This window comes from Tamandua tetradactyla, chromosome 6, assembly GCF_023851605.1.
Source record: "Tamandua tetradactyla isolate mTamTet1 chromosome 6, mTamTet1.pri, whole genome shotgun sequence".
In the NCBI taxonomy this organism is placed as follows: domain Eukaryota; kingdom Metazoa; phylum Chordata; class Mammalia; order Pilosa; family Myrmecophagidae; genus Tamandua; species Tamandua tetradactyla.
In genome coordinates, this window is record NC_135332.1 from 19,890,334 (window position 1) to 19,906,351 (window position 16,018).

General features: G+C 39.0%; 1 protein-coding gene across 10 annotated transcripts in view; it reads left to right on the plus strand.

The window, feature by feature from the left end:
- ULK2 (unc-51 like autophagy activating kinase 2) overlaps positions 1-16,018 on the plus strand; it is a 120,640-nt gene that overhangs the window by 94,666 nt on the left and 9,956 nt on the right. For 9 of the 10 annotated variants that reach the window (XM_077164009.1, XM_077164010.1, XM_077164001.1 and 6 more), the window contains one exon: positions 15,045-15,194. The exons of the other annotated variant lie outside the window; for it this stretch is intronic. In XM_077164009.1, the coding sequence (XP_077020124.1) occupies positions 15,045-15,194 (150 nt within the window). The remainder of the gene's footprint in view (positions 1-15,044; positions 15,195-16,018) is intronic. 10 annotated transcript variants of the gene reach the window in all.

Sequence of the window (16,018 nt, forward strand, 5' to 3'; positions counted from 1 at the left end):
TTATAATTCTAAGGCTGTGAAAATGTCCAAATTAAGGCACTAGCAAGAAGATATCTCTTGGGGGAAAGGTGGCTGCATTGGGGTTCTTCTGTCTCACGGGCAGTCACGTGCATCTTCTGGTCCTCCTCCCCCAGCTCCTGGTTTCATATGCCTCTCTCAGCTCCTGTGAGTCCTTCTTGCTTCTTCCCAGGGTGTTTTCTTTCTTAGCTTCTCTAAACTCTCTTGGCTCTGAGCTCTCTCCAAATGTCTCCCTTAAAGGACTCCAACAAGTGATAAAGACCGCCTTGAATCTGTCCAGCCTGACAATAAGTCCACCCCCACAGGATTTGAATTAAAAGAACATGGCCTTTTCTGTGTTTTTTTTTTTAATACCAATGCACTGTCCCTGCTTTCAGATCTTCTGGGTATATAACACATAGCGAAATTACCAGGTCATAAGGCAACTCGACGCTTAGTTTCCTGAGGAACTGCCAGACTGTCTTCTGCAGCAGCTGCACCACTGTACACCCCCCCCCCCAGCATGACCCCCCAGCAGTGCATGACTGTTGCAGTTTCTCCACATCCTCCAGCGTGTACAGTCTCCTGTCGGTTTAATGGTAGCCATTCTTGTAGGCATGAGGTGATATCTCATTGTTTTCGATTTGCATTTCCCTTATAGCTAATGAAATTGAGCATCTTTTCATGTGCTTTTTAGCCATTTGTTATTTCCTCTTCAAAAGAATGTCTGTCTCTTTTGCCCGTTTTATAATTAGGTTGTTTGTTCTTTTCTGGTTGAGTTGTTTGATTTCTTTATATATACTAGATATCAGAGCCTTATCAGACCTTATATGGTTTCCAAATATTTTCTCCCATTGAGTTGGCTGCTTCTTCACCTTGTTGACAGAGTCCTTTGAAGCACAAAAGTGTTCAGTTTTGAGGCGCTCCCATTTGTCTATTTTATCCTTTGTTGCTTGTGCTTTGGGTATAAGGGCTAAGAAGCTACCTATTACTCGGTCTTTGAAGATGCTTCCCTATATTTTTTCTAGGAATTTTATGGTACCTGCTCTGATATTTAGCTCTTTGATCCACATTGAATTAGTTTTTGTGTGAGTGAGGTAGGGTCCTCTTGCATTCCTTTGGCTAAGGATATAACCTCTCTTCCACATTTAAAGGACCCTTGAGAGTATATTGGTCCGCCTGGCTATTTCTAGATTATCTCCTTATTTTAAGGTCAGCTTGCAACCTTAAAACCCTCCCCCCACGTAGTGAACATTCAGGTCCCAGGGACTTGGATGATGGGTGGGGTGGGGTGGGAATCTTCCTCTTAAGTCTGCGGACTGTGCTTCTGCGGACGGCCAAGGAGCTGTCAGCCCAGAGCTCCTCTCCAGTTCCTGTCCTCCCGTCCACGTTCTCGGGAGCCCATCGAGATGCATACCTTTTGCCTTTCTAAGGTGGTGACCCAGAGTGGCTGTGAGTTAGAAGGAATCTCACCGAGATTACCAGTAGCATACTGTGGGTCAGAGCTAGCCTAGACCCACACGGAACCCGCGTCCTTGCCAGAGAGGGCAGCATGCAGAGAGCCGTGGGCCGCTGTGATCCGGAGCCTGCCGTAGTGTTCCAGGGGCTGTTGCATCGTAGGCCACGCACTTGTAGATGTCAGAAAGGGCAACAAAAATGCGGCAGAGGGCGGGCCACGGTGGCTCAGCAGGCAGAGTTCTCGCCTGCTGGAGACCTGGGTTTAATTCCTGGTGCCTGCCCATGCGAAAAAAAAAAAAAAACAGTGGAGTCCAGCTCCCACCACAGATTTGTGTAATCAGGTTTCTGGGGGAGGACTAGGAATCCAGGTATTTAACAGCATCCCAAGTGATTATTTTATGCACATGCTCATTTGAGGCTCTACTGTGATCCCTTCATTCTTGTTTTATCTATGGTTTTTTTTTTTACTGACTCTCCATGACCATCCAAAGGAGGAAATACTGGGCCCAGCAAAACATTTGATTGGACATGGTTTTTAATGCAAAGGGAAAACTGTAGGACTTAGCAGAAAAGAAAGTTTATTCAAATATATGGCTTATTTTAACATGGAATCTTTAATAATTGTGTGCATTATCCATTAGTTCTTTAAAACAAAACAACCTTTTAGGCAATTTCTCCAAAATGAAATTACTCTTTAAAATAGTTTTACTTATTTGATTTTCACCTAACACAGAATTTTTAGTATTTCTGTTTCATTATAATAAAAATAGTACATGATGTCAGTAAAAAAAAACAAAAACCCTCAATACAGAAAGGAGAGGTATGAAATGAAATCTGAAAGTATTGCCCTCCTCCCCCACCCTAGTTCTATCCCACAGTGGGTGAAAATGACCAATAACCATCATGTAGCCTTCCTGAAATGCGACATATACAGATGCATCTGTCTCGTTATCTTTAGGGGCTGCCTGACTGTCCATTATCCGACTAAACAATTTTCTTAACCAGTTCTCTGTTGAGATTGTTAGCAGTGCGTGTGTGTAAGAGAGAGATTGTAATCTGTGCTGCAGTTCATTCGTTCAGCCCTGACTGGAGAGTGTTCACCAGGCACTGTTGCAGTACACGGGACTGGCATTCCATTTCCTGACCCTCCACCCACAGAACTTTGTCCCCTGTGTAATCCCATCGAGAATCTAACTGTTGGGTCAGATTTGTGATTGAGATTTCCATGGATAATTGCTAAATTGCCTGCCAGGAGGGCTATGTTAATTTGCACTCTCATTAATAGTATAATGTGTACTTTTTTGTATTAGAATGGACTGCTTCTCTGTATTGTTCTAACATGTTATCAAATTTATAATGATTCCCAATCCATCTCATCATATTTTAATTCACAGTTATTGACCATTCATGTTTTTCTCTGCATTGCTTTTTCATGAATCTTTCTATTTTTCTTTTTAATTTTTTTTATTTAAGGAAACAATATGCTTAGAACCACCAAAAATGTATATTTTAGTTAGCTTAACCATAGACATATTTAAATAAAGTATCCATATAATCATTTGGAAAGCCTTTGTTTGCACAGTAAGTTTGATAAACCAATTTAAAATTAAGGCAACAGGTAAAAAACCTACATATTCAGATAGCAAAGTTCTTAAATTCTGAGTATTAAAAACTAACTTAGATACCATTTGATCAGCTGTAAAACTGCAAATGTTCTCAAAATATCAAGTAGAAAGAGCTTACAAATATCTGCATTGCTATAGTAATGACCTACCTATGTTACTAAATATTTTCCTTATTTCAGGGAATTATGAAGATACAAGTATTTTTACCATTAATATATAGAAATGTTAACCAGCTAAAATAGGTATCTTAGTTAGATTATCCATAGGCATATTAAAAAAAAATCTAAGTAATCATTGTAAAGCCTGTTTGTACAATGTGTTTCATAAACCAATTTAAAATTAAAGCAAGGAAGGAAAAAATCTATAAATACGAATATCAGAGTTACTTGAACTCTAAATATTAAACAGTATCTTAAATACTATTTGATTAACTATCAAAACTGTGTTCTCAAAATATCAAGTAAAAAGTTATTACATATATCAACTTTGCTATAGTAGTGAGCTGTGTTATTAAATATTTCCGAATTTTAATTTCACGAATTTAATTTAGCTAATATTACTATAACTGCCTATAGTTTTTTTTTTTTTAACTGTTTTTTAGTTGTAAACTATAACATATACGTATACAAAGAAAAAAGCAACAATTTTCAAACTGCACTTCAACAAGCGGCTGCAGAGCAGGTCCCAGAATCTGTCATGGGCTCCCGTGCCCTCAACTCAGATTTTTCCTTCTAACTGCTCCAAAACACTGGCGGCTTTATCAGAGTCCTAATAATGGAGTCTGTCCTTTTGTGCCTGACTTATTTCACTCAGCATTATGTCCTCAAGGTTCATCGACATTGTCATATGTGTCAGGGCATCATTTTGTCTAAATGCTGCGTAATATTCCATCATATGTCTATACCACGTTTTGATTATCCGCTCATCTGTTAATGGGCACCTGGATTGTTTCCATCTCCTGGCAGTTGTGAATAGTGCTGCTATTGAACATTAGTGTGCAAATGTCTGTGTGTCACTGCCCTCAACTCTTCTGGGTATATACTGAGTATTGGTATTGTTAGTTATAGGACAACTCAATATTTTTTTTTCTCAGGAATCACCAAACTGATTTCCACAGTGGCTGAACCATGTTACATTCCCACCAACAGTGAATAACTGTTCCAATTTCTCCATATCCCCTCCAACATTTATAGTTTCCTGTTTGTTTACTAGCAGCCTTTCTTATAGGTGTGAGGTGTTATCTCATTGTCATCTTAATTTGCATTTCTCTTACGGCAGTGAAGATGAGCAGCTCTTTATATGCTTTTTAGCCATCTGTATGTGCTCTTCAGAAAACTGCCTATTTGTTTCTTTTGCCCATTTTATAATTGGGTTGTTTGTTTTTTTGTTAGTGAGCTATAATTTCTTCATGTACACAAAATATCAAGGCTTTATCCAATAATTTCTCCCTTTGTGTTGGCTGCCTCTTCATCTTTCTAACAAAGGCCTTTAAGACATGGAAGCTCTTGATCTTAAGGAGTTCCTGTTTGTCTATTTTTTTTTTTTGCATGGGCAGCACCAGGAACCGAACCCGAGTCTCTGGCATGGCAGGCGAGAACTCTCCCTGCTGAGCCACTGTGGCCCCCTATTTGTCTATTTTTTCTTTCACCACTTTTGCTTTAGGTGTATAGTTTAAGACGCTACCTCCTATTACTAGATCTGGAAGATGTTTCCCTACATTTTTTTTTCAAGAAGTTTTATGGTACTAGCTCTTACATTTAGGTCTTGGATCCATTTTGAATTAATTTCTGTATAGGGTGTAAGTAGGCATTTACTTTTATTCTTTTGGCTATTGAAATCCAATTCTCCCATGTCCATTTATTGAAAAGACTATTCTGTCCCAGTTCAGTGGATTTGGGGGCCTTATCAAAGATGAAATATCCATAATTGGTGGTCAGTCCCTGCACTCTCGATTCTATTCCACTGGTTAGACCTTCTGTCTTTGTGCAGTGCCATGCTGTTTTGACAGTGGCTTTTCAGTGAGCTTTAAAACTAGGAAGCGATAGACCTCCCAGTTCGCGCTTCTTTTTTTAGAATTTCTTTAGCCATTTTACGTCTCTTTTCCTTCCATGTAAATTTGATAACCAGTTTTTCCATGTCTTCCAGGGAGGTTGATGGGATTTTCTTTGGTAGCACAGTGAATCTGTAGATCAGTTGGGTAGAATTGATATCTTGACAATATTCAACCTTCCTGTCCATGAGCATGGAATATCTTTCTATCTAGTTAGGTCATCTTTTTATTTCTTTTAGCAATTTTTTGTAATTCTCTGTGTATAAGTGCTTGATATCCTGGTTAGGCTTATTCCTGGATACCTGATTCTTCTGGTTGCAATTCTGAATGGAATTTTTTCCTTAGTTGTCACCTCAGATAGGTCATTGCTTGTGGATAGAAACATTACTGATTTTTACACATTAATCTTAAATCCTGCCACTTTGCTGAATTTGTTTATTAGCTCAAGTAGGTTTACTGTAGATTTCTCAGGGTTTTCGAAGTATAGGATCGTGTCATCTTTCTCCCTTCCTATTTTGATGCCTTTTATTTCTTTCTCCTGTCAAATTGCTCCTGCTAGTACTTCTAATACAATGTTGAATAATAGTGGTGGCAGCAAGTATCCTTGTCTCATCCCCAATCTCAAGGGGAATGCTTTCAGTTTCTCACCATTAAGTACAATGCTGGCTATGGGTTTTTTATATGCCCTTTATGATATTGAGAACATTTCCTTCAAAGCCTAACTTTGAAAGTGTTTTTATTAGGAGTGGATGCTGGATCCAATGAGAAAGCCTTCTTGACCAAAAGGGGGAAAAGAGAAACGAGACAAAATAAAGTCTCAGTGGCTGAGAGTTTCACACAGAATCAGGAGGTTATCCTGGAGGTTTTCTTATGCATTATGTAGACATCCCTACCTTTTTAGTTTGTGGTGTATTGGAGAGGCTGGAGGCAGTACCTGAAATTGTAGAGCTGTGTTCCAGTGCCCTTGGTTCTAAGGACGATTCCATAATGGTATAGCTTTTGCAGTGGGACTGTGAAGACCTTGTGTCCGAGGCCCCTTTTATCTAGGGTATGAAAAATATAGATTAAAAAATAAACAAATAATAGGGGGGACAAAGGTTAAAATAAATTGGGTAGATGGAAATACTAGTGGTCAATGAGAGGGAGGGGTAAGGGGTATGGTATGTATGAGTTTTTTCTTTTTCTGGAGTGATGCAAATGTTCAAAAAAATTATGGTGAGGAATACAGAACTATGTGATGATATTGTGAGCCATTGATTATACACCATTTATGGAATGCTTGTATGATAAGATATATCAATAAAAATATTTTAAAAGAAGAATTAGAAAATCAAAGCAGATCTACAGCAAGAGTAAAGCAGTAATCAAAAAACTTCTCACAAAGAAAAGTCCAGGCCCAAAAGTCCAGACCTTTTGGCAGGTCTGGTGAATTCTAACAAATTCTTCCCAAATGGAAGAGAGGAATACATCCTAACTTTCTGAGGCAGTCTTGCTGTGATACCAAAACCAGGCAAGATATCACAAGAAAACTGGACTACCATCTCTGAGTGTAGATGCACACATCCTCAACACTCCTGGCAAGCCAAGTCCAGCGATATATAAAAACAGTGCACACCAGAACCAAGCACGATCATCCCTGCATGGCAAGGTTGGTTTAACATGTAAAAATCAATTAATACAATACACTGTATTACCAGAACCAATGGCAAATAACATGATCGTCTCAATCAGTACAAATAAAGCATGTGACAAAACCCAACAGCCTTTTATGATAGAAACACTCAACACACTAGGAATGGAGGGACCCAGCCTCACCTGGCCAGGAGCACCTGAGGAAACCTTCAGCCTGCATCCTGTTTAGTGGTGAAAGGGGGAGGCTTTCCCTAAGATGAGAAACAAGGCAGGGTGTCCTCTCCACTGCTGCTCTTCAGCAGTGTGCCAGGTGCCCTGACCAGTGCAACTGATTAGGAATAAGAAGTAAAAGGCATCCAGGTTGGAAAGGAAGAAGTACAACTGTCTCTGTTCACTGGAGACATGATCTCATATATAGAAAATCCTAAAGAATCCACTAAAAGCCTATTAGAACTAATAAAGTTCCAAGTTATAAGGTTACAGGATACATATCAATATACAAAATGCAACTGTATCTCTAAAAATATGCAGAATATACAAAATTGGTATAAATAAACAAAATGTAACTATCTGTATACATTAGTAAAGAGCAATCCCCAGAAAACATTAATAAAACAATTCTATTTACAACAGCATCAAAAAGAAGAAAATGTTTAGATATAAACTTAACACATAAATGTAAAACCTGTATTCTGAAAACTACACAGTGCTGTGGAAATAAGTGAGAAGGCCTTCTGGGGATGCAGGGGTGCCTGCCGGACAGGGTCCCAGCCCACAGGTAATGCAACCCTGAAGCTCCAGTCCAAAATGCCCCACAGAGCTGTGACTGCCAACGGCCATTCCGACAGAGATCAGCCATCTGAAGAGTACTTGTGGGTGGAAAATGAAGGCAGATTCAACAGAGAGAGAGAGAGAGAGAGAGGAGGGGTTGTGGGAAGAAGAATTTATCGAACAGTTGCAAGAAGTGCCGGAAGAGGACGGACACGGGTGGTTTGTTCCAATCAAGACCCTGCAACTGGAGAGCAGATCCACGCCAGTGCCCTCGCTGTTGGGGCGGGCACCCTGCAGGAGCTCCTGTGGCCAGGTGCTGTCTGCATGCAAACGCAGAGGATTTGTTCCTGGGGGGAAGATGTCTGAGTGAGCAGGGCCCTCTTTTGGCGAATGTAGCCCAATCTTCACACTGTGAAGGCAGCGTTAGAAGACGTCATTGCAAGTGCTCTCTCATCAATGGGATACGCTTAGGATTGCCAAAGATTGGTCAGCCTCGTGCGCTTAATCAGAGCACTGATATTGTTATTAAGTAAAAAGCTGTCAAATATTTACTGTAAATAGAATTGACTCCGTGGCTTGATGTGAATATAGCTGGGAAAGAAGCACCACTTAAGCTGTGACAAAGTGCTAAATTAAATCTTACTGAGGTATCTTTCTTGAAGCTAGACTGGTCCCTTATGGTTAACTAACACTTGTTAATGTATAAACATTTTTTTAATGAGTATACTGATGTTCTGTTAAGCAAATTTCTAATTCAGACTTCAGTTTGCTTTTGTTTTCATCAAAAAAGCATCTCTTTTCTCTGAAGTCATGAGTTCTAGGCAGGCATGCCCTTGATCGCTGAGGTCACAAGGTAGTGACTGGGTGAGAACATTCCTGACCATCACCACATGTTGCCATGCTAGGCGTGTTAAATTCTCTCCTAATGTTTCATCCGAGAAAGTATGTGCTTTGAGGACTCTAGAGAGTCCACTCCGTCACAGGCAGCTGATGAGTCCATGAACAAAATGTGGTCTCTCCTTACAATGGAATATTATTCATCCCTAACAAGGAAAGAGGTTCTGATACACGACTCAGCATGTCTGAATCACAAGCATTATGCTAACTGAAAGAAGCCAGGTACACAAGGCCACATATTATGGGATTCCATTCAGTGAAATTCCAGAATAGACAAATCTGTAGAGACAGAAAGTAGATTAGTGATTGTCTAAGGGGGGCTGGGGAGAAACAGGGAATAGGGGCTTCTTTTCAATGTGGTGAAAATGGATTGTGGTTATGGTTGCACAAATCAATTGTCACTAACTGTCCTGGCCAAAGTATTAAACAATTTATATAGGCGTTCATCTCTTTCAAAACAATAGCTTAAACTTGGGCATTCTTAAAAACACAAAGGTCAGATTTTGTCATAACAAAACATGGAGCTGAATTCACAAAGGCAAGCCACATACAAAATTCATTTCCCTGTTTTGTGGCTCTCAATTTCAATACTGAATTTGTGCAGTCATGTGTCTTAAAATGCCATTTAAGAAGAAAAGTTACAAGTGCAAATATTTTAAAAAGTTTGATGTACTTCTAAATGTTATATTGTTGAGGCTCTTTCTCTTCATGAACAACTCTGATGTTTCAGCAAAGCAAATTAATGGGCAAATGGCTCAATAAACAAATTAATTTTACAGCCAGTATTTTTAGAAATGTATATTCTCCAACAGGCCTACATTAAATGTTATCATCATTATAAAAACGCCATGAATAAAAGGAAGGGAAATGTCAATGCTCTTGAATATTAAGTTATAATATCACAAAGATGGAAATTCACTCTGAAATGACAAGTTAATTTAACATAGTGCCAATCAGTTTATCAAGTAGATTATCTGGGAATGTAAAAAAGAGCATTAAAGTACATCTGGAAACATAAGTACAAAAGAGTAGCTAGGAAAATTCTGAAACAAAAATAAATGAGCAGTGGTTATTAGTCCTCTCAATTGTTTAAAAGATTATTTAGTTCCAAAAGTTTGGTAGCTAAAAGGCACAGGAATAGGCAGATAAATGAAACAGAACAGAGTCCAAATACCAGCCTCAAACATAGGAAATTTAGGATGAATGGATCTGTCCTTCCAGATGAGTAAGGAGGAGAAGGGTTCACTTAATAAATGATATTGAGACAATGGCTGCTTGTTTCAGGATACCTCAAAATCAAATCCAGATGAATCAAAAGTTAAATAAATTTAAACAACATAAAAGTACTAGGGGAAGAAAAAAGAACTAGAAGAAAATGAACAAAAGTGTCTGTATTGTGACTATATAACAAAGGCCCAAATCCTTCAATATAGAAAGAGCGCTTGCAAGTACGCTGAACAGAAATGAACAAGTCAGAAGAAAAACAGAGGCTTCCGGGAAGATGGCGGACTGGAATGGAGTGAGTTCACTCCTTCTCCGTGATACAGAATAAAAGATGGGGAGAAAATGTCCAGCACTGCAGGTCCCAGGGTGCTAGGGGTTCAGGTTGGATCTCCTACATGGTAGTCAGCCATTCTGCCACTGGAGTTCCCCTGCACCCTGGCCTACTTTATAATAGACCTTTAAGTTGAACTGAGTTCCTAACATGAGATCCAGACATTGATTTGACAGAGAATAATCGACAAAGTGTAAAAGGAAACATTCAGCAAAAACTAAGTGAATGTAGAACTTTAGGAGAGTGAAGGAAACTAACTTGCATAATACACATATCAAGATAAACAAATGCCCAGAACACAACAGAAAATCACAAAGCATATGAAGATCCAAACAGAAATGGCACAGCCAAATGACCAAATCAAAATTGCAGAGAGGGCAGAGAATATGGAACAACTGCTTGTGCGGGTTTGAAAGGATGTATGTACGCTAGAAAAGCCATGTTTTAATCTTAACCCCATTTTGTAAAAGCAGCCAGTTCTTCTAATCCCTATTCAGTACTGATGTTTGAAACTAGGTCATCTCCCTGGAGATGTAATTCAATCAAGAGTGGTTGTTAAGCTGGATTAGGTGGAGACTTGTCTCCACCCACTTGGGTAGGTCTTGATTAGTTTACTGGAATCCTATGAAAGAGTGAACATTTTGGAGAATGAGACAGATTGAGAGAGAGCAGAGAATGCTGCAGCACCACAAAGCAGAGGGTCCATCAGCCAGCAATCTTTGGAGATGAAGAAGGAAAACACCTCCCAGGGAGCTTCATGAAACAGGAAGCCAGGAGAGAAACCTAGCAGATGACTCTGTGTTTGCCATGTACCCTTCCAGCCGAGAGAAAAACCCTGACTGTGTTCGCCATGTGCCTTTCCAGCTGAAAGAGAAACCCTGAACTTCATTGACCTTCTTGAACCATGTTTTCCTGGATGCCTTAGACTGGACATTTCTATAGACTTGTTTTAATTGGAACATTTTCTCGGTCTTAGAACTGTAAACTAGCAACTTGTTAAATTCTCCTTACAAAAGCCATTTCGTTTCTGGTATGTTGCATTCTGGCAGCTAGCAAACTAGAACACTACTCAAGGATATTTATAAAGAAATAAAGGATATCAGGAAGACACTAGAAAAGCGTAAAGAAGAATTCGGGAGGTTAAACAGAAAAATGGCAGATCTCACAGAAAGGAAAGATACTGTAGACAAAGTAAAAAATGTACTGGAGACACACAATAGCAGATTTGAAGAAGCAAAAGGAAGAGTAAGTGAGCTGGAAGATAGAACAATAGAACTAGAGTGCACAAAAGAACAAATGGCAAGAAAGAGAAAAATGCAACTGGATTTTAGGGAGATGATGGACAACAAGAGACACAAAAATATAAGAATTATTGGTGTCACAGAAGGAGAAGAGAATAGTAAAAGGTTAGGAGCGTTATTGAAGATATAATTGGAGAAAACTTCCCAACCCTTATAAGAGGCACGAATATGCACATCAAAGAAGCCCAGCGAACTCCAAATAGAATAAATCCGAACAAGCCCACTCCAAGCCGACACATACTCATCGGGCTGTCAGGTGTTGAAGAGAAACAGAAAGTCCTGAAAGCAGCATGAGAAAAGCAATTTACCATGTACAAGGGAAAACACCTAAGACTGACTTCAGACTACTCAATAGGCACCATGGAAGTAGTAATGCAGTGGTATGATATTTTTAAGATCCTGAATGAGAAAGGCTTTCAACCAAGAAGTCTTTTTCCAGCCAATTGATCCTTCAAAATTGAGGGAGAGATTAAAATCTTCAAAGATAAAAGATTAAGAGGACTAGTCAAAAGACCAGCCCTACAGGAAATGCTAAAGGGAGCCCTGTCAGCAGATAAAAAACGACAGGAGAGGGAGAGGTCTGGGGGAGGACACAGAATTGAAGAATATGATTAAAGGTAATTTAAAGGAAAAGAGATAGAAGGAAAATAATATACAGATATGACAAAAACTAAAGGACAAGATGATAGAATCAAGAACTGCTCTTACAGTAATTACTCTGAATGTTAATGGACTAAACTCACCAGTTGAAAGATACAGACTGACAGAATGGGTCAAAAAACATAACCTATATGCTATTTGTGAGAGACATATCTTAGACTCAAGGACACAATTAGATTGCATGTGAAAGGATGGAAAAATATCTTATATGCAAGCTGTGACCAAAGAAAGCATGAGTAGCTATACTAATATAAGACAAAATATATTTAAATGTAAAGATGTTATAAGAGAGAAAAGAAGGACACTACATATAAATAAAAGGGACATTTCACCAGGAAGAAATAATCATAAATGTCTATGCTTCAAAGTACATGAGGCACATATTGGAAAAACTGAAGGGAACTATAGACATATCAACAATAATAATAGGAGACCTCAGTACACCACTCTCCGCTATAGATGGAACAACCACACAGAGGACCAACTAGGAAATAGAAAACTTAAACAATAAGAGAAACGAATTAGATCTAATAGATATGTCTAGATCATTACATCCCAAAACACCAGGATAAGTTCTTCTCTAGTGTACATGCAGCATTCTCCAGGATAGATCATATACTGGACATAAAATGAGTCTGTATAAGTTTAATAAGATTGAAATTATCCAAAGCACTTTCTCTGATCACAGTAGAATAAAATTGGTAATTAATAATCACCAAAGAACCAGAGCTTGCACAAATAAATGGAGATTAGACAACACACTCTTAAGTAATCAGTGGGTCGAGGAAGAAATTGCTAGAGAAATCAGTAAATATCTGGAGACAAATGATAATGAAAATGCAACGTATCAAAACCTGTGGGGCAATGCTGAGATGGAAATGTATTGCCCTAAATGCCTATATTAAAAAACAAGAATGAAAAGCAAACTAACCCAAAACAAATTTAAAAAGAGAAATAATAAAGACTAAAGCATAAATAAACAAACTGGAGAACAATAAAACAATAGAAAGAATCAACAAAATTAAAAGTTTGATTCTTTGAGAAAATTAATAAAATTGATGGTCCCTTAGCTAGACTAACAATGAAGAAAAGAGAGAGGACAAAAAATCAGAAATGAAAGGGGGTTGTTACTACAGAACATGAAGAAATTTTAAAAATCAGAGTATTATGAACAACAAACTAGATAACTTAGATGAAATGGACAAATTCCTAGACACAAGAATTACCTATATTGGCTCAAGAAGAAATAGAAGATCTCAACAAACCAATTACAAGAGATCCAATCAGTCATCAAAAATCTTCCCACAAAAAAAAAATCCCAGGACCTGATAGCTTCACAGGAGAATCTTCGCAAACTTTTCAAAGAACTGACACCAATCCTGCTCAACCTCTTCCAAAAAATTGAAGAAAAAGGAACGCTACCTAACTCATTTTATAAAGCTAACATCATTCTAATACCAAAACGAGATAAAGACAATACAAGAAAACTACAGACCCACCAATCTTCCTAATGAACCTAGATGCAAAAATTCTTAACAAAATACTAGCAATCATATCTAACACCACATTAAAAGAATTATACATCATGATCAAGTGGGATTCATACCAGGAATGCAAAGGTGGGTCAACATAAAATCATTCAACGTGACACAGCACTTTTACAAATCAAAAGGGAAAAATCACATGGTCTTATCGATTGATGCTAGAAAGCATTCGGCAATGCTGTAGGAGCTTACTTACAACCTGGGACCCTTTACAATAGGCCATGCTCTCAACCTGGGTTCACCAAGTTTGTATATTATAGTTAGTCCTGTGAGTGGGGCATGGTACTATTTGTCTTCTTGCTTCTGATATTTCAGTCAACATACATTCCTCAAGGTTCATTCACCTTCTAGTTCTTGAGTCAGTTTCTTTATAGGAGTCAGGACCGTATTATGTATCATTTTTGTTTATAATTAAATTTTATAGAGATTGTAAATTCTGCACAACTACCTACTATCATTTAAGTAACATTTTTTTTCCTTAAAGAATATTTAGGCATAAAACCCATCTGTGATACCTTGTAATTTTCTCTTCTGTACTTTGTTCTATCTTTCACGTATAATTCTTTGACCCTTATTATCATTTGAAATGACAGATTTCTCTTTCTAATCATACAGCTTCAGTTCCTGAATTTAAAAACTGTTGATAAAACCTTAGGGAAAAAACACAGCTAATGGGCCTTAAATATGTTTATGAATATCCCTGAAAACTTTATACCTGCTAAGATAAAGTCATAAAGATATTACACTAAATAAAGAGAATATTTACATCATCTTATACCTCTTATGCAACAGTTTGTACTATGTCATTAATTTCCACTAACTCAACTCTTCTGGTTCCGTAGAAGATTTTTATGAACTCTCTCCACAGCTTTCATTAGAGGCGTTTAAGTTTGTTTGGCTGCTTGCAGATAAGATAGACTGAGCGCCGCCCCACCCCCCACCCCCACTGCCGTGTCTGTTGTTCTCCCCTGGTTGGCGTATTGACTCCAGTCTGCCTCCTGTGGGCCAGCAGGGTCGTGTCTCCAGATACTTGAGTGGGAAAAAGCTTCAGACAACTTTTTTTTTTTTTTTAATTTTGCTTGTCTTGGCAGATGGGGGGATTTTTCACTTACTCTTCCACGTAGCGTGTGTTCAGCCCCCCACCCCCGCCCTTTGACCCCTGGCCCACCTTGAGAGCCGTAAGGCGCGATGTGTCAGGTTCCCGCTTTATTTATCTTTCTCAAGCAACATTGCAGTGGGAACTCCTGGCCTCCAGTCAGCTTTGCCTCACCTTTTTACTCTCAGTTCTTGGTTCAGGCTTTTTGAAATTATCCTAAGCAAGCATGCCTTACATTCCATATATTTTAGAAATATACAGAAGTAACTCTGCGAATACTAGAATTAGGTGTGAGGAAAATCTACAGCTGGGAAGAGATAACAGTGAAATATTTTTAAGGGACTACTGTATTGAGCGTTGTGATTTTGGAGCCATCCGTGCCTCCTGTGTGAAGCCCGAGAGTGGCGTGCGCGTCCCGCAGATGCCCTTGGAGGTAACGGAGGCTTTGTGCATTGCAGCCCCTGCAGGCGCCTGTGGCGTGGCGCTGGCCCCCTCCGCTGGAGCCGCCGCGAGTTCTCGGGCTGTGCTGTTCACCGTGGGGTCCCCCCCGCACTGCGCCTCGGCACCCGCCTGCACCCACGCGAGCCCCCGCATCAGAGCGGCTGCAGGTGAGGCGCCCACTTCAGCCCGGCTCGCGCTTGGGGGTACACGGCCGTAGGCATTTCGCGCCTCTGCGGTGGAGAGACTATTTCTTTACCATAGAGTATCATACACAGAAAATGAGGCAGCATTCGTGAAAAACTCTGAAAGTAGAAGTGTTATAAAATGTAGTATAGTAGGCCATAAATTTGATTTCTCCTTAATGAAGCAGCTGTGCACATGGTCCTTCTCCACTCATATTGAAGAACAGGACTATCCCTGTTACAGTAGAGTCAATAAATTGTTTTGAAAATGATGGGTGTTTGTTTTTGGTGGGGGCTGTGCATGGGCCGGGAATTGAACCTGGGTCTCCTGCGTGGCATGTGAGCATTCCCCCACGGAACCACCTGTGCACCCTGGAAACGATAAGTTTTTCTTTTTAGAAACTGAAGTTTTACTTTTTTTTTTTAATACTTTTTGTCCCTATTTTGCCCCTAATCATATACACATTTAGACAGGTTAATTGGATTGTTGTATCATTCATACCCTGTAAGTAGGTTATTGATACTGAAAATTAAAGTATGCAGATGGAATTTGAAATCATTTGTCATTTGACATCATCTTATAATTGCACCTTGTGTCCTTTAAGTTCTCTTATGTTAAGTCTATCAAGATGTCTGTGAATTAATAAGCAAAGATTATAATAGATAACAAGAGGAAATGGAGCTAGTAGTCTTTTTAAGACTATAAAAATATTAAGAAATACAAAAATACTGTTTTAAATAAGAAAATCCAAGTTTAAGGAAGAAACATTTTACACATATTAACTAAGTCCAGCTTTTGAAGAGGTGTG